Below are 20084 nucleotides of genomic sequence, written 5' to 3'. Positions count from 1 at the left end.
AGTAATAATGTTGATCAGAAGATCTCCAGTGAACATACAGAAGCAATCATCTTTTTAGCAATGATATGTGATTGATTAAGATCAGTGATCAATTTTTCCACCCCAGACCAGAGGTGAAATGCTTCAGACCGGATCACCCGATCTGGTAGCGATGGCGGCGGGTGGTTTGGAGAACCGGTAGCAAAAATCCCTGCGCCCTCTCCCCATGCCCAGCTGAGCCACAGGATCATCAGAGGCTTTTTTTTTTACTTTTAAAAGCATTTTTTCTACAATCTCTTCCGACGAAAAAATGCTTTTAAAAGTAAAAAAAAAAAAAAAAGCCTCTCATGATCACGCAGCTCAGCTGGGATAGTCAGAGGCTTTTCAAAGCATTTTTTTCTACAACCTCTTGGCCGAAGAGGTGGTTAAAAAAATGCTTTGAAAAGTTTCTGACAATCCCAGCTGAGTTTCCTGATCGACAGAGAGGTATTTTTTTAAAAAGCCTCTCTGACAATCCCACCTGAGTTTCCTGATCGGCAGAGGCTTTTCAAAGCATTAGAAAAAATGCTTTGAAAAGTTAAAAAAAAAAGTTGGCCACACCCACCCAGTCACATTACCCCCCACCACCAAGCCACGCCCACAGAACTGGTAGTAACAAATTTTACATTTCACCCCTGCCCCAGACCTCTGTTATACCTGACTCCACTCACATAAATTATTTGACACTGAATTTTCCTTGGAACACAAATATCCTTTTTTCTGTTTTGGACAGAGCATTTTAGGGTTGGGATTCACTGAAGTTAATTTTTTTTCCAAAGGCTTCAAAATTGTTGATTTTTGGTATAGTTTAGAACTGTATTTCTTGCTTCAAGATTTGTTCAAAGTCTAGATGCTAAGAGGTCTAAATCTTCAAACTGCAGTTATAAAATATGTTTTATTTATGGGATCTGTATGACTCTGGTCAGAAGTATAGTCATAAACACTACCGGTTTAGTACAAAACGAAACAAATAGGAAAGGGGCAGGAAGAGTAAAATGAAGTAATATAATAGCTTTGAGACCGGAATAAAAAATATTTCAGTTACCTGCAAAATGCTTTCCCTGGTGCAAAAGCTAAATTTTCCAATTTGATTGTCTATATCTTGGATCTCTAACATTAAGTTAGAAGGAATATATCTGCAAAAAAACAACGAACATTGTCTAATTTTTTCAGAAATGAAATGCCAACCCATATATAGAAATTACATGAAAGATTATCCTTCTTCTCATCACAGGTGATTTCAGCTTTTCTTGTTTATGCAGAAAATATATATTTGAACAGTGTTTCTGAAGACTATTTAAAAATTAATCATATTTACAAATATTCCCAACCCAATATTTCAGTTGTAGTTTTCAAAAGAACAAGTGTGGATTGTTTCTTCCATTTTTGGGATGTGCATATCTCTTTATATCAATATCAAATTATATGTGTGTGTGTGTGTATTCTCTTTTCCAGTTCAGCTAAATTTCTAAATGCTAATGTCAATTTCTGAAATATGTGATGTAATTAAGTAATTGGTAAGTATTTAATGTAACTGAGGAAAAGATGATAAAGGATGATAGGGGCTCCCTGTTTTGCTCCAAACAGCTCTCTAACTCATGGAGCTGCAAAAATGTTTAGGCTGAAGCACCTATTAATAAATAAATCCCAGAATTCCAGCCTGAGATGCTGGTGGAAAATATTTCAAGTGAAATTTTCTCCCCCCTTTCTCTTACATAGAATCCCATCAAGTTCTCATAGAATCTTAGAGTTTTACAGAATATAGTTTTACAAGTTCTGCTCTAACTGCCCATAATGACCTTTAGGCAGTGATGGGTTGCCCCCGGTTCTATAGAACCGGTAGTAAAACCGGCGGGAGGCTCTGCCCACCGACCCCGACGTCATCAAAACGCTTCTGCACATGCGCAGAAGAGCACATGCATGAGCGAAGTGAGCACGCACGCGCAGTCCGGTAGTAAAGGTAAGTAGAACCCACCCCTGTCGTTAGGTCAGCCAAAGGCAGTAAGGGTTCATTCATTCATTCATTCATTCATTTTATATAGCCACTTGTCTCATGATTCTGGGCAGTTCACAAACAATTAAAAACAATATAAAAACATCTATATGATACAACAGTTTATTAGAACTAGAGGTAGCCCTAGACTTACAACCATTCATTTAGTGATGATTTGAAGTTTTAACAGCACTGAAGAAAAGTGACTTATGATCAGGGTTCATACTTATGACCGTTGCAGCATCCCCATAGTCACGTGATCAATATCCAGGTGCTTGGCAACTGGCATGTATTTATGATAGCTGTGCTGTCCCAGGGTCATGTGATCATCATTTGTAACCTTCCCAGCTGACTTCCAACAAGCAACATCCAATGGGGGAAGCCAGATTCGCTTAATGACTGAATGGTTCCGTTAACAACTGCAGTGATTCACTTAACAACTGTGACAAGAAAGGTCATAAAATGGGGCAAAATTCACTTAACAACTGCCTTGCTTAGGCTCCATTGTGGTAGTAAGTCAAGGACTACCGATATACCCTTTTAGTTACATAGAAGAAAGGAAGTATTGGATTCTACTCAAGAGAAATGTATGTGGCAAGAAGTAGCTGTTCTATGAGGATTAGAAAGGTTTAAAGAGGGAGTGGGAAGACTAAGATGGCAATTATTCTAAGAAAGAAGGGCAGAAGTAAACATTCTTTTTCTCGCTTTTCTTTTTTCTAATTCTTAATGCTTTCCTTTTTCTTATTTTTCTTTCATTTTTTATACATTTGTTGTATTGCAAAACTCTATCAAAATATTTTTTAAAAGCAGTAGCTGTTCTATATCAAACTGCTAAGTGTATCTTCAGAATGGAGACAAATACTATTAAGTTTGTTGGTGATTTAAATGTTTTTTATTAGGATTTTAAATGTATTGTGAGCCGCCCTGAGTCTTTGGAGAGGGGCAGCTTATAAATTGAATTAAATTGAAATTGAAAATTGAAATTTATGCATGTTTATATCTGCTGAAAACATCTGTAAACCTCTGACTTACCTGTCCACATTAATGTCGTGATCTTCTAAAAGTGAAGTGATGAATATTGGTGAGAACTGGTCAGCCTTCTCTTTGTGAGTTGCACATTCAAAGTACACAGGCCGTAAGTACAAATGAAACTCATTAAAGCCCATTTCTTCTGCAAATTCTTTATACAGTCTAAGAAAAAAAAGAATGTACATATTTGACCTACTTATAGCGGTCACTCTGCTCACACAAAACACACACATTCATTGCCTGTCATATGTTCTTTTGAGTTTCATACCCAGAGAAAATAAATATAGTTTTATAATTGTCAGATGTAAATGCCTTATTCCCTAATGTGTAAATAATGTATATATGGGATATCAGGGGTTAACTTATTCTTTGACTCTTAATGTATTCATAATTCACCACTCCCACTCTTGGCTCCACCCTTTGTATATATAAGGAGCCACCTTCACCATTTTCTTCGCTTCTATCTGTGAATATTCAGTGAATATAGAATGCCTATTATAATTAAAGAGAAATATATTTAAACCTCTAACTCTTATTATTATTATTGAGTCTGATCCTGAAAATATTGCAACAAGCTGGTAGCAGAGGATGGTTAATTGACTCAATAAATACCTAAAAATGTCTAAGAAAGATAGGCCCAACACCAGGGCATACAGCAAAGAAATAGAAACTGAACAAGAAATAATCAACGAATCCACAAACGCGATTTCGAGAGAATCCGGAGAATACACCACTGAAGAAGAAGAATTAATAAATGAAAATGATGGCCAGGAGGAAATCGAAATAGAAAATAACGAACTCAGGTCAGAGATATTGAAGTTATTAAAAAGCCAGAAGAATGAAGAAAGCCTCATCGCGAACCTCCAAGAAATGCTGAAGAACAGCGGAGCAGCGAGAGAGAAAAACATCGCTAAAGAGAAACCCAAAGACCAAAAAACTGTGAGTGATATGACTACAGAGAAAGTCGTTATGAAAAAGAAAAAATGTGACCCCGCGCGAAATTTTGAATGGCAGCCATCTTGGTTTCAACAAGCCTCCAAAGTGAGCGAAGCAGAGCCAATCAAAATGCTCAGTTCAAAATTTCTGGCGCGAAAAACGTTATCAGACAACGAAAGTGAAAAGGAGGATTCAAACTCTTCGGAAGAGCCAGAATCAGAAAGTGAAGACGACTTAACGAAATCCCAAGTAAAGTCAGCAATGAAGACACTTTTTGCTGCATTTGGGCCAAAATTAAAAATTTCCAAAGCGCCAACGAAGAAGCAAGCGAACAAGCCGATACTTCAAGACCTGCACGCTCCCATCCTGACTTCGAGAGCGACGACGCCCGAGCCCAGAGAGCCATGTCGATTCCGCCCTACACCGCAGACCGAAGCAAGTGCCAACGCACCCAAAAGAAAGAGAAGAACAGTCGCCGCCATCAGAACTCCTAAGACCGAGCCAGAGACCGACTCGTCTGAAGAGGAGCGGAGCGAGCGAGCTACAATGGAGAGAACCTTCCACGACGACGACAAAGAAGAAATGAACAACGCGCATGTGCGAAACTACGTAGACGGTCCGGAAAGACTTGAACTGGCCAGAGAACCGCGCAGACTCGTTGCGAGCATCCCCATGCCGTTTTGCAATTTCCTACACTTGCGAGACCACGGACTACCTCAGGTTGTAAGTAATGGACAAAATAATGTGGGAAACTTACCCAGTGACTTCCCAAAACTTAGGGTTGATGGCATTAATTTGCAAGAATGGTATCAACAGCTCCAGGTTGTCTTTATGAAAGAAAATTTACTATTTTTTATCACTAGTCCCCCAAGAAGACCTTGGACTTTAAAAATAGATTGTTTACACCATAAGGCATTTTTCTTAATAATATCTAGCGTGTCTCCTGCAATGTATCATAGCATCAAACCAAATCTAACTGTTTCAGAAATAATTCAATGCATGTTTAATTTGTTTCACAGCGATAGTGTAGCTACCACCACAAGAATGTCTAAGGACTTCTTTTCTTCCAGAGTAAAACCAGGGGTTTCCATAAGTGAGCATTTAATATCTTTAAACAAAATAAGAGCTGAGCTGCATTTGAGGGGGGAAGTGATTTCAGACCAAACAATGAAAAGTGTTATTATCAACTCACTTGATTCATCATGGGATAGTTTTATGTCACACTTAGACACCATCAATCTAGGATATTTATCAATAGAAAGTCTGTCTAACAAATTGATAGCAGAAGACAATTCAAGAAAAAATCGTTATAGCAATCACACAGAACACAAATCTTTTAGGAAGGTAGCTTTCCAAGAAAAATATAATGAAACTTTTAAATGCCACAATTGTGGGTCCAGGGAACACAATAGAAGAGATTGTCCCAAAATTTCAAAGGAAAGACATAGGTCAGAATATAGGAATAAATACAATTATAGACAGTCTTCCACAGATAGACATAAATATAGAAGCCCACCAAATTACAGAGAAAGTAGAGGGGGCAGAGAAAATTCAAAAGAGAGAAAATCTGGTTCACTGAATGGACTAAATAAACAAGACAGCACTAAAACGCAACAAAATGAGAACAATAATTGGCTTATTGATTCTGGGGCAACTAATCACACCACTAATAACAAAAATATATTGTCTTCATTTACAGAAGATAAGTTTGTAATAAAGGTAGCTAATCAAGAAAAAGTTCAAGTATTAGGCAGAGGGAATGTGACCTTGCCTGGTCTAGGAAAAATAGAGGGGGTATTGTTAATACCAGAAATACCTCATAACATACTAAGTGCCATAAAACTAAGCAGAGATTCTGACATCAATATAGTTTTCTCAAAGGGAAAAGCAACTTTAGAGAAGAATAAAACAAATGTAGGCACTGTGATGATTAAAGGAGGCCTACCCTATCTGATAACAAAAGAAAGATGGTTACATAACATTGATTCAAATATGGAAGATTGTATTGAGGCAGATGATGAAAATATTAGTAACAGTGACAATGATGAATGTAAAATATCTCATGATCACACAGATACACACAATGAGAAGAAACCAAAAATAGGTAAACCAATTCATGACGAGTGTGCTCACATCTTACATAGGAAGTTAGGACATGCAAGTTTTCCTGTAGTACAAAAAATGACTGAACACGCAGAAGGTGTCAAAATAAAAAATTGTGAAAATTATTTGGAATGCTCAGTATGCAAATCTACTAAACTAAAAACTAGTCCCAGGCCAAAAAAATCCACCAGATCAACTAACAAAATTTTTGACTTAGTACACATGGACTTAGTTGGCCCATTAACTCCATCAATCACTTATAGAAAACGTTACTTCCTAACAATAGTAGACGATTACAGTCGCTATGGTTTTGTTTACACATTAAAACACAAGGATGAAACCTTTCAAAAATTTAAGGAATTTTACAAACGCATAGAAACACAACATAATATCAGAATAAAACAAATTATGACAGATAGGGGATGTGAATTCATGTCTAAAGAATTCTCCCAATGGTTAAAGGATAGAGGAATGCTACATTACACGTCTAGTCCATTTTCTGCGTTCCAGAACGGGATTGCAGAGAGAAAGAATTCCACATTACAAACCATGATTAGGTGCACATTAGAGGATGCTGGTTTAGGCAAACAATTTTGGTCAGAAGCCTTACATTATTCAAATTACACTCAAAATAGAACCTGGTCCAGTATTGTGAATAAGACACCATATGAGGTGATGTATAATAGGAAACCAAAATTAGCACACATGCACATATTTGGGGTCACTGCAGACGTACACATACCTAAACAGTTGAGAAGAAAGGGAGAAAACGTATCCAGAAGACTAAGATTTATGGGATATGAAACTGGCACCAAAGGGTACAGATTCATTGATAATAATAACAAATTTATAGTTTCCAGAACAGCTGTGTTCCATGAACAGGCCAACTGGTCTAAATTACATCTTAATGAAATATTTCCAAATAAATGCAAAGATACAAAATCTCGTGAGGAAGGGACAATAGAAAATCAAAATATCAACAAAAATAAAAACAAAACCAAAACATGGACAAATAGTCAACACAAAATAAAGACAGACACATTAACAAAAAAGGAAGCAAGATATTTGCATGACTACCATAGCAAACCTGAAAGAGCTATTAGGAACAACAGAAATCAAATACCAAATAAATACAGAGATTACATAATGCATATGGATGGTGAACAAATAACACCTAATACATATGAGGAAGTATTAAAACTCCCTCGTGAAGAAAAAGAAAAATGGGAACTAGCTATGAAAAAAGAGATGGAAAGTTTGCAAGGATTAAATGTATTCACACCTGCGATTGCACCTAAAGATAAAACAATTATTGGTACCAGGTGGATTTATAAAATTAAGAACCTAGAAGGAGGGAATACCCTATACAAAGCTAGATTGGTTGCACAAGGTTATGCACAAAAATATCCGGAGGACTATACTGACACGTACTCCCCCACAGTAAGAACAGAGAGTGTTAAAACAGCTCTAGTAGTAGCATCCGCACTCAATCTTGATGTATTTCAATATGACATACAGACTGCGTATCTACACGCAAAACTAGATAAGGAAATATATGTAAGAGCACCTCACAGTCAATACACTAATAAAAATGAAATTTGGCTATTGAACAAGAGTTTATACGGATTAAAGCAATCTGGCAAAAGATGGTACGATTGCTTGGTAAAAGTACTTAAGACCATGGATTTCAACGCTACCACTGCTGATAACTGTTTCTTTGTCAAAAAGAGTGATGATTACATTGAATTTGTATTGATTTATGTAGACGATATTTTATATATAGGAAAACACAAAGAGAGAAGAGAAATCTTTGTAAACAAGCTAAATGAACATTTCTCGTTGAAATCTCTAGGTAAAGTAAACAAATACCTTGGTGTACAAATTAACAAAACTAGAAGGGGATTCAAACTTACTCAGAAAGATAAGATTATTGAACTTCTAAACAAATGCAATTTAAACAATGCCAAACCCTGTGATACCCCTATGCAAACTGATTTCCTTAGAAATACTGATGAATCTTCCCCTGAATTCAAGGATAATACATTTTATAGATCAGTCATAGGTTCACTTCTTTATATATCTAATTGGACTAGGCCAGATATTGCATTACCATTCAATTTATTATCAAGGCACGTTAGCAAACCAACAATGTATCACTGGGAAGCTGTCAAAAGAATTTTAAGATATCTGAAAAGTACATTAGACTTTTGCCTAGTATTAGAACCTAGTGATAATAAAGAACCAAAACTTACATGTTACGCAGATGCGGATTGGGCTGGAGATATATCATGCAGAAAAAGTACTTCTGGTTATATTTTTCTGTTAAATGACTGTCCAGTTTACTGGTACACTGGTAAACAAGAACTGGTAGCCACTTCAACCACAGAAGCGGAATATGTTTGTTTATCCAAAGCTGCAAATAACCTTGTATGGTTTAATGATTTAATTTCAGATGTTTGGAAAAAACCTGCTTTGCCTTTTGTTATGCATGAAGACAATAAAGCAGCCATTGAAATATCTAGATCCGATGCCATTGGACAAAGATCCAGGCATATAGATATAAAATTTAAGCATGTGAGACAATTGTCTCAAGATGGATTTATCAAAGCAGTGCATTGTGATACCTCTGAACAATTAGCTGACATATTGACGAAGCCTTTACCTTCTAAACAGCACAAATACTTAACTTCCAAATTGTATGTCTTATATTGTCCTGAATCTGAATGTAATTGGTGTTGTATAGCGAACCGGCATTTAGAGGGGGATTTGTCAGATGTAAATGCCTTATTCCCTAATGTGTAAATAATGTATATATGGGATATCAGGGGTTAACTTATTCTTTGACTCTTAATGTATTCATAATTCACCACTCCCACTCTTGGCTCCACCCTTTGTATATATAAGGAGCCACCTTCACCATTTTCTTCGCTTCTATCTGTGAATATTCAGTGAATATAGAATGCCTATTATAATTAAAGAGAAATATATTTAAACCTCTAACTCTTATTATTATTATTGAGTCTGATCCTGAAAATATTGCAACAATAATATTTCAATCCATAATTTCACTTTGTCCACTGCTCAGATGATTTTTGCTGGCATCTCCCAAAATGAATGCTAATAAACCATGTGTAATTTTGTCTATGATTTGATTACTGTGATTCCTGCATCAGGGATTCTGGCTTATTTCTTATTGGATTCTTTGCATGGCTAGATTGGCATGGAATAAGCCAGAGTGCTAGCTTATTGGTTGATGGTTGTTCCCTGCTAAGCCAAGTTGTAGTTTGGGTTGTTAGGAAAAGATAAATAGAAGGTTTTGGTGTATTATATTTGTAATATTTTTTAACTAACGAACATGCCAAAGCAAACAAAACCAGTATAATTTGATTTGCCAAACATATTTAAACAGTATTGATCAAAAGCATTCAACTGCAATTATCAACTATCTACCTTACAGCTCAGGCCGAGTTATCTGCAGCTTCCCTTAAAAATAATGGCTTTTCAGTTGAGTATACTGATAGAGCCAACTATAGATCATGGGGTCAGAAGTTATACTGGGTCAGGATGGAAGAAGAGAAATAGTGATTTCACCGAATTGGACAGGTTAACAATGGAACTTAAAGATAAAGGAGAATCTGAGTATTACTCAACATGGGATTTATTGTACAAATGGTTAGATAACAGGTGCAGAGATTAGTAACCTAATAACGAAAGAAGTTCAACAAAATAGAAATAGATACAGTTATATAGATATATATAAGAATAGATATCGTAAGTAACAGTACTATCATATTGTACAGGATTATAGATTAAAACATATAGCATGATAAAGGTATAGAGTGTTATGGTACAACTATGAAAATATTGATTTTTATAACTATGACGTACAACATTATGTATTTAAAAGAGACTATATTGCAGAGGTCTTCAAACTTGGCAGCTTTAAGACTTGTGGACTTCAACTCCCAGAATTCTCCAGCCAGCATTCTGGGAGTTGAAGTCCACAAGACTTAAAGCTGCCAAGTTTGGGGACCCCTGCTATATTGTATGACTACGAGAATAATGGTTATACTAGTATTATACTCAGGGTGTATAATACTATTTGTACTTAAAAAGGACTTGATACATCCAGTGTACTGGTATTGCAAAACTGGAAATGTGATGTATAATAAAGGAAAATGTATAATAAAAATATTTAGAAAAAAAAAGAGAAATAGTGATTTCAATTAAGAAGTTAGTAGTCAATATGATGATGTCAATTGTGATTTGGGAGAATTGAAGAAAGTGGGGGAATTACATCAGCAAGAAAATAAATATTACATTGAAAATGGATTTTGCCATTATACTTTTAAAGATTAAAACAATACTATAGAAAAGATTTAGATTAAATAAAATAAGTGTTGCTGAATTTCAGTACAACTTTCTATAATGGTTTCCTCTGTGTCCCCTTGCTAACCTGCCCAGCTGTGCTCCTTCTACTGCTGCCTCAATCAACCGATGACGGAGGGTTAGAAGTTCAAGGAGTCTTGAAAAGACATTCAGAGTAATAGTTTGCTTTTCTTTGCTCGATCTCTGTTCTTCTTCTGAGACCGATTTCAAGGCTAATATAACAATTTCTCTTATAATAAGAGGATCCTCAACCAGAACGTCTGCAAATATCTACCAAGAAAGAATAGTATTTAAAGATGTTTAATTCAAATAATGTCAATTGATTGTTGTACTGATATTACGATTAATACATTATTGTTCAAGATATTATTCTGTACCATGGAAATATTTAATTGAAAGATAGGAGAAGAAGGAGAAAATGGAACAAGAACCTTCAGATGATTGAACAAAAGGCAAGTATGACTATGGGAGGAGATGTTCTTTTTTACTTTTAAACATAAACAGCAAATAGTTTCTCTTAAAGCACAAATAGTACCTTGTGCCCAGCTCACAAAGAAAAATGGCTTTACTCCATTGTATCAGTGAAACACTGAAGTTAAATTCAAACAATTTTGTATCAATATACCAGTCCTTCCTTATTAGTAATTTACTTACATAGAATCTGTAACAGGTCTATAAAAATTCTGAATTGTCTCTATTAATCCAATCCTATATGTCTACTTAATGAGATTAGGACATTTTAGCAGCAAAAACCCACCCAAATCCTTGTATGAAGAACACAAACATACATCTCTCTGAATTTGAGCGCCATAAAAAGATTCTGGATTTTCCATGGTCATCCATCCATCCAAAGAAAGTTGAAGTATTTGTTCCTCCAAACGAATGGCCTCACTGGCTATGTTTGGCCTACAGATTTGCTGAAACTCTTGAAGGATATGATCTAGAGCTTTAGGAATTAAAGATACTAGGCCAAGGGAGGAATGAAATTCCAATAAATACATGTTCTTCAGAGCTGTACTTTAAAAGAAAAAAAGAATTAAATGTATTATGAGAGAATGGGATTATTTGAAAATGAACTAATAAAAACTACCTCACCAAAAAAACTAATAAAAACATAACCATAAATGACAAGTAATGTAAAATAATGATTATTCATTCCCCAAAGGAATGAGAAGATTCAGTGATGAACTGGATTAGAAAACAAGCATTCTCTTAATTGAATGTATGACTCAATTTATGTTCTTATTTATCCATATATAAACTTAGCTGCAGTCTTTTAGCTCAGTGCACTATATATATCCATATATACCAGAATGATAGTTTAACGTAATTATATCCATATATACCAGAATGATGATAGTTTAACATAATTATTTTTTAAAATACATTTAAATATAGGGTTGCCAGGTGTCCACTATTTGAGCGGACAGTTTGCTTTTTTCACATTATGTTCACTATTTTTTTTCACAAAATAGTGGACATTTTTTTTATTCAAAAGCTTTATGATGAAATGGTACGTAATCTAAAGCTGTACAGTCTAAGAAAATAAGGATAGGAGAATCGCGTTTTGTCTTTTTTTTCGTAAGTTAGAATGAGACAAAGATCAAATATCCATTGAACTCGATTCTCCGAAAAAACTAAAGATGAGATTAAAATAAAAATATATTATAAAATTATGTACAGTTCACATTTTAAAAATGTACTGTAGCTTGTGTCGACTGACCTAAAATGGCGTGTTAAAATGTTTGTAAGAAAATATATAATTTAATTGTAAATTTTTTTTTATTTTTTTACTACTTAACACCCCCCCCCCCCCCGGCTTGTCCGCTATTTTTTGGAAGCAGACCTGGCAACCCTATTTAAATATTTACTTATATTGTAAATACACAGTTGAAAAGATGACTTCCTTAAGTCTATCCTATGAGAAAACAGAAGAATAGAACTGAGTAAATAAAGAGTAATACATTATTACAAAACGAAAGGGAGGAATAGACATTGTCAATTTCGCCACACAGCAGATAACACAACTAAAAAAGTCACAGATTCCGTTTTGCTTGTAGTTCTAACTTTTAAGGTTTAGGGAGCCTTCCATGTTGAAACAGTCTTATAAAATGCTCTTGAGTCCAAGTACAGTGACATGATCCTGACTTTTTAAAATAATACAATATTACAATTTTTAAAGAAATATTTTAGGGGATAATAAAATATTATAAATCCTAATTGTTTGCATGTCTATTATTAATTTAGAATTGACCCCATTTACATATATGCATGCTGAATTAATTAACACAGAATTAATGCCTTATTATTACTAGGTCTGAGAAATGACCTTTTGCAGTTGGAAGAACAGCATAATAAACAATGGGGATTGTTTATAATAATGGGGAATAAACAATGGAATTTGCTTGTGTGACTTTCTTAGTAAACAACAATAGCAAACATGAGCTCCATTATAAACCTATGTGCCATATTAGAGAGACAAATGATACTCACGGGCTGTTACTGAGAGCAATTAACTGTTTTGTAACTATATGTGGGGGAAAGCCAAATTCAGAGATACAACCTTTAGGACCACCACGCCAAATTTTATAATTATATTTACGCTGATTCTCTATCTGGGGGGAAAAAATCAAAATAAAAAAAATCTTGTTACATAAAATATAGCAATTTCTGATTTTTAAAAAAAGTTATATCATGACTTCAGTGGTAGAGGAAGCCTGATATAAGCAATTAAAGTGACACATAAACTGAATTTGCTAGATTCACCAGCTTCCATCTGTTTCTTGTCCCTATCCCCATTTTCAATGCTTTGCAGAAACACCACATAAACAGTAAACAGGTATTTACATCTGTAATTGAATACTGGCAGTCAGCATGCCCCGTAGATCACTAGGTCAAATACTAAAAATTGAATGTCATGCATTCAATGGAAAAGATAAAGAATTAGATCCAAAGTTGAGGATTCTGACTTTTACGTAATATGGAAGATATGGTATAATTGGATTGAAGATAGAAAAAAGGGAAATAACAGATAGTAGATTTTGTAAAATTATATAGAGTATAGGAGAATATTAGTGTGATGATATGTAAATGGTCATAGTCATGCACAAGAGTTGAATAAGAATTAATTGTTAAAACCCAATAAAAAATAAATAAAAATAGATCCAAGTTATCCTGGCTACTCTACTGCAAAGTTCTACTGCATAGAGTGTCAACTTACCTGTCGGTTCATAATATCTCTCACCAAGCAGAGGTGAAGCTTTAGACAAGTGCATTCATCTCTGTAAGTGTTCATAAAATACCCAAGGTGGAAATCAAATCGAGGACGTCTGTACATGATGTTAGTTATTACTTGAGCCAATGTAAATCTTTCTTCTGAATCTAAAGCATGTTGGTATACTTCAAAGTAACTATCGAGAAGCTGAAAATATATTTCAAGCATAGCCAAAACAATAAGCAAAAAATGTTTATTTTTCCTTCATTTTGTTTTCATTTGTTTTTGCTTTCATCTGCTAATAACGTAAATCTTTCAGTTGGAAACAAATACTTCTGTGTATGCCACATGTAAATTTCTCAATGAGATTCTCTGCTCCGCCTATATCTAGTGTCTTGCTGTTTTACACCAGTTTTTCAAAAATTAAAATAAATATGTTCAGAACAATAATTCAGGTTAAATCAGAAATATTGGTGGAGTGAGGCAAAGTGCAGGTGCTAAGGAAATAAATAAAGGCCTTGTTTTATGCCATCCAGACTCCCTTGTACCCTGTAAGCCAGACTGTTGCTCACAATAGCAGGAAGAGGTTATAATTTCACCAGGGACAAGCAAAAAATAAATCCCAGGCATCTTCTGTATCAAGAATGTTCTTTTGGTGGTCAGCTATGGAGGTAGTCCTCGATTTACAACAATTCATTTAGTGACCATTCAAAGTTACAGCAATACTGAAAAAGTGACTTATGACCATTTTTCACACTTATGGCCATTGTAGCATCCCCATGATCACAGGATCAAAATTCAGATGCTTGGCAACTGACTCATATTTATGACTGTTGCAGTGTCCCAAGGTCAGGGAATTCCCATTTATGACCTTCCAACAAGCAAAGTCAATGGGGTAACCAGATTCACTTATCAACAGTGTTACTAACTTAACAATTGCAGTGATTCACTTAACAACTGGGGTAAGAAAGGTCATAAAATGGGAGCAAAACTCTCCCAATTAACAAATGTCTCAGCAACAGAAAATTGGGGCTCAATTGTGATCATAAGTCGAGGACTGCCTGTACAACTTTACTTCAGGCAGCAACATTTGGTAGGCTAGACCGAGTGGGGATGAGACTACATAAATACTGTATAATTTTGTAATTTAGGGGAGAAGGAAAATATCCACTATTCCCTCCCTTTTCTTTCTTGTATGTTATGGTTGAAGTGACACATGAATGCAACTCATCAGGTTAAACATAAAAAAGACACACGAATGCACCTCATCAGGTTAAACATTAAAAATCTGAAATAAGGGCCTCCGTTCCTAGATGTAAACAGAACATGAGATTTAATGTTGGGAGCTGCCCAGAGTCATGTATATAGCTGGCGTGCATAAGCGCAACAGTGTGCCTACCGTCCCTGTCCTAATGGTTTCTTTTATTCGTATCCTTTTCATGTATTTATAATTATGTTTACACTTGTATCTGTCATAAAATATATGCTTGATGAAATAAAATAAATAAATAAAAATGTAATTGAGACGGGCAGCCCTATGAATCAATTTAGTAAATAAACCCATTTGGAAATATGAATGATGTGTCCAGTCCAGTGGTGGGATTCAAATAATTTAACAACCGGTTCTCTGCCCTAATGATTTCTTCCAACAACCAGTTCACCAAACTGCTCAGAAAGTTAACAACCAATTCTCCCAAAGTGGTGCGAACTGGCTGAATCCCACCACTGATCCAGTCCAGTGCAAAATCAGTTGCCCACAGCGGATCTGTCAGGCTCCCACTAGGAAGACTAAACTAAGAAATCAAGGAATTCACAGCAAGGCTAAATTGAGATCGGCTATGATACCAGTATCTCCCAAATCTGATTGTGCTGTACCTCCTCCTCCGTCTCATCGTTCAGTTAATTAGGGAGGTATCTGTCTGAGCCACTTCCAAATATTATCTGTTTATAACCTTAAAATGTGTTTCTCTCTCATCTCCACCCTGGCCACCGATCTTGCATATCGTTGTCAAGGTCATCTTTCTTACTTTCTACAGGTTTTGTTTTGTTTTTTTGTCCTTGATTTCTTAGAAGACCAATGAAGCGTGAATATGTATACCTGCCACTTATTTTTTAAGAAATCTGCTTCACAAGTCCAAAGGTCAAGCAAGACTGCCGATCGATCCACTGATGTTTGTGCCCGCCTTGAGTAGCTGCTGCTAGAGGAATCAGGCCCTGCTTTCTGGCCTCAGAAAGAAAAGGATAACACAAAAGACTTCAACCCAGCAAAAACACATTCAAGCAGTCACAAGCACTTGCAGTTAATGATGCCCAAATAAAACATAAGCAGTGAATTTCCTCCCTGTTATCAAGATTTTCCTGCTTCACAGAACTGAACTGAAAATTATCAATATAGGGACGCTTACTATAATTACAGATGCATTACAAATAAATGGTGACCCCGAATAACCAGTAAGGTTAAAGTTTCAAACAATTAGTGCCTCTGGAGCTACTTCTTCAACAATTACTTCGAAACAACTATCTTTGGTTCTATTATTAGGTTACTAAGTGATTTCTGTTTTGGGCATGGCTGCTTTTTGTGAGAGTTTCTATCCTTCAACCATTGGTAATAGCAGAGATATTTCAGGGCCAATTTGTATAAAGGCCTTACCTTTTCCCACCTCAATGTACTGGCTTGCCACAAGCAAAAGATGCTTTTCTGTCTCTTTCAGGTCTTGGAGGGCCACATCATACATTACAAAAGCCCCTCTCTGATCCTGGGTATGAATGTATGCCTCTTCAACAGTGTAAAAATCATCATGGTTCTCCACCTCAGCAAACTCCATGAACTGCACACTTTGGACCTGTGGAGCCATAGATGTTGAAAAGAAAACATCATAGCTGACCAATAAATCCATTACCAAATAGCTGTGGATTTAACAGGTTTTTATCCATTTCTTTCCCACTGGGCCCTCCTCTTCCGATCCATAATCCATCACCCTTTAAATTTAAGGAACCTCTTATTCCTTATCCATTCATCCAGGTTGTAGCTAGAAGGGATAAATTGATATCCATTCATTCAGATACATACTGAAATACTTTTGAAGCGCTGATTAGTTTTTTCCTCTGCCTTTCTGGCAAGAGCTGAAGTCCCCCTCACATAGGATGTGGTTTGTTTGAACTGAGCTTAATGCTAGCTTGGTTTGTAAACCAAGATTTATGTCTTAGCACCATGTATGAACCAAGCCACTAAGTCTTGTTCAACAAATCATGATTACAGATTAGTGGGATGTGTGAACTTAGTTTTAGCATACAGTCTTTGTCTTACGATCATTTGTTTAATGACCATTCAAAGTAACAACAACAACATGTCTTACGACCGGTTCTCATAACTGTTGCAGTATCTCTATGCTCATGTGATCAAAATTCGGGTGCTTGGCAACTGACATGTATTTACAACACTTGCAACATCCTAGGATCACATGATCACCATTTACAACAGTCACAAGGGGTTTCCATCAAGAAACATCACTGGGGGAAGCGGGATTCATTTAGTGACCATATGATTCACTTAATGATCGCAGTAATTTGCTTAACAACCACGGCAAAAAAGGAGATCAAATGAACTGCAACTGCCTTAAGGACAGCCTCACGTAGCAACAGATGTTCTAGTCCCAATTGTAGTAGTAAATCAAGAACTACCTGTATTTGATACTTGGCTGATTAGAATACTTATGTTTACAGAATTAAGCCCATTAGTAAACCTTCCTCAAATAAACTTGTCAGATGTAAATGCCTTATTCTCCAATGTGTAAATAATGTATATATGGAACATCAGAGGTTAACTTATTCTTTGGACTTTAATGTATTCATAACTTACCACTCCCATTCCTAGCTCCACCCCTTGTATATATAAGGAGCCACCCTCACCATTCTAACTGCTTCTACCTTGAATATTCGGTGAATATAGAATGCCTATCATAATTAAAAAGAAATATATTTAAAGCTCTAACTCCTATTATCTTTATTGAGTCTGATCCTGAAAATATTGCAACAAGCTGGTAGCAGAGGATGGTTAATTGACTCAATAAGTAATTAAAAATGTCCAAGAAAGATAGGCCCAACACCAGGGCCTACAGCAAAGAAATAGAAACTGATCAAGAGATGACCAACGAATCCACCAATGCGATTTCGAGAGAATCCGAAGAATACACCACTGAAGAAGAAGAACTAATGAGTGAAAATAATGACCAGAAAGAAATCGAAATAGAAAATAACGAACTCAGGTCAGAGATATTAAAGATACTAAAAAGCCAAAAGAATGATGAAAGTCTCATCGCGGACCTCCAGGAGATGCTGAAGAACAGCGGAGCAGCGAGAGAGAAAAACGTCATTAAAGAAAAACCCAAAGATCAAAAAACCGTAAGTGAGATGACTACTGAGAAAATAGTTGTTAAAAAGAAAAGATGTGATCCCGCGCGAAATTTTGAATGGCAGCCATCTTGGTTTCAACGAACTTCAAAAGAGAATGGAGCAGAGCCAATCAAAACGCTCAGTTCAAAATTTCTGGCGCGAAAAACACTATCAGACGAAGAAAGTGAGAAAGAAGTCTCAAACTCTTCAGATGATCCAAAATCAGAAAGTGAAGACGATTTAACAAAATCTCAAGTAAAATCAGCAATGAAAACACTTTTTGCTGCTTTTGGGCCAAGACTGAAAATTACCAAGACATCTACGAAGAAGCAAGAAATCAAACCGGCGACTCAAGACCTGCACGCTCCCATCCTGACTTCGAAAGCGACGACGCCTGAGCCCAGAGAGCCATGCCGATTTCGCCCTACACCACAGACAAGATCGAATACCAACGCACACAAAAAGAAGAAAAGAACCGTCGCCACCACCAGAACCCCAAAAACCGAGCCAGAGACCGACTCATCTGAGGAGGAGCGGATCGAGAGAGCTGAAAGGGAGAGAACCTTCCACGACGCCACCAAAGAAGAAATGAGCAACGCGCATGTGCGAAACTACGTAGACGACCCAGAAGGACTTGAACTGGCCAGAGAACCGCGCAGACTCATTGCAAGCATCCCAATGCCGTTCTGTAATTTCCTGCACTTGAGAGATCACGGACTGCCCCAGGTTGTAAGTAATGGACAGAATAATGTAGGTAACTTACCCAGTGACTTCCCAAAACTTAGAATTGATGGCATTAATTTACAAGAGTGGTATCAACAGCTTCAGGTTATTTTCATGAAAGAAAATTTACTATTCTTTATAACTAGCCCTCCAAGAAGACCTTGGACTTTAAAAATAGATTGTTTACATCATAGAGCATTTTTCATAATAATATCTAGCGTGTCTCCTGCAATGTATCATAGCATCAAACCAAACCTAACTGTATCAGAAATAATTCAATGCATGTTTAATCTATTTCACAGCGATAGCGTAGCTACAACCACAAGAATGTCTAAGGATTTCTTTTCCTCTAGAGTAAAACCAGGGGTTTCTATAAGTGAGCATTTGATAAATCTAAACAAAATAAGAGCTGAGCTACAATTGAGGGGGGAAGTGATTTCAGATCAAACAATGAAAAGTGTTATTATCAATTCACTTGATCCATCATGGGATAGCTTTATGTCACACTTAGATACCATTAATTTGGGATATTTATCCATAGAAAGTCTATCTAACAAATTGATAGCAGAAGACAATTCAAGAAAAAATCGATCCAGTAACCAAACAGACCACAAACCTTTTAGGAAAGTAGTCTTTCAAGATAAACATAATGAGGCCTTTAGATGCTACAATTGTGGATCCAGGGAACATAGTAGAAGAGACTGTCCCAAAGTCTCAAGAGAGAGACATAGGCCAGAATATAGGAGCAAATATAATTACAGACAATCTTCCACAGATAGACACAAATATAGAAGTCCACCAAATTACAAAGAAGGTAGAGGGGGTAGAGAAAATTCAAAAGAGAGGAAATCTGGGTCACTGAATGGGCTAAATAAACAAGACAGCACCAGAACACAGCAGGATGAGAATAACAATTGGCTTATTGATTCTGGTGCAACAAATCACACCACCAACAACAAAAGTATATTATCTTCATTTATAGAAGATAAGTTTGTGATAAAGGTAGCTAATCAAGAAAAGGTTCAAGTACTAGGCAAAGGAAATGTGACCTTGCCTGGTCTAGGGAAAATAGAGGGGGTATTATTAATCCCAGAAATACCTCACAACATACTAAGTGCCATAAAATTAAGCAGAGAATCTGATATCAATATAGTTTTCTCAAAAGGAAAAGCAACTATAGAAAAGAACAAAACAAATGTAGGTACTGTAATGATAAAAGGAGGTCTACCCTATCTGATAACTAAAGAAAGATGTTTACATAACATTGATTCAAATATGGAAGATTGT

General features: G+C 36.0%; 1 protein-coding gene across 1 annotated transcript in view; it reads right to left on the bottom strand.

The window, feature by feature from the left end:
• LOC117660839 (uncharacterized) overlaps positions 1-20084 on the bottom strand; it is an 89119-nt gene that overhangs the window by 37921 nt on the left and 31114 nt on the right. Inside the window, exons 15-22 of the mRNA XM_034409135.3 lie at positions 16333-16525; positions 15781-15908; positions 13689-13889; positions 12962-13083; positions 11257-11485; positions 10536-10738; positions 3044-3202; positions 1064-1154 (exon numbers count right to left, since the gene is read on the bottom strand). Coding sequence (XP_034265026.2) covers positions 1064-1154; positions 3044-3202; positions 10536-10738; positions 11257-11485; positions 12962-13083; positions 13689-13889; positions 15781-15908; positions 16333-16525 — 1326 coding nt within the window. The remainder of the gene's footprint in view (positions 1-1063; positions 1155-3043; positions 3203-10535; positions 10739-11256; positions 11486-12961; positions 13084-13688; positions 13890-15780; positions 15909-16332; positions 16526-20084) is intronic.

The sequence above is a fragment of the Pantherophis guttatus genome, chromosome 1, assembly GCF_059756535.1.
Source record: "Pantherophis guttatus breed Tessera chromosome 1, ASM5975653v1, whole genome shotgun sequence".
Taxonomy (NCBI): Eukaryota; Metazoa; Chordata; class Lepidosauria; order Squamata; family Colubridae; genus Pantherophis; species Pantherophis guttatus.
The sequence above is the reverse complement of the archived record's forward strand: the minus strand, read 5'-3'. Positions and strand labels throughout refer to the sequence as shown.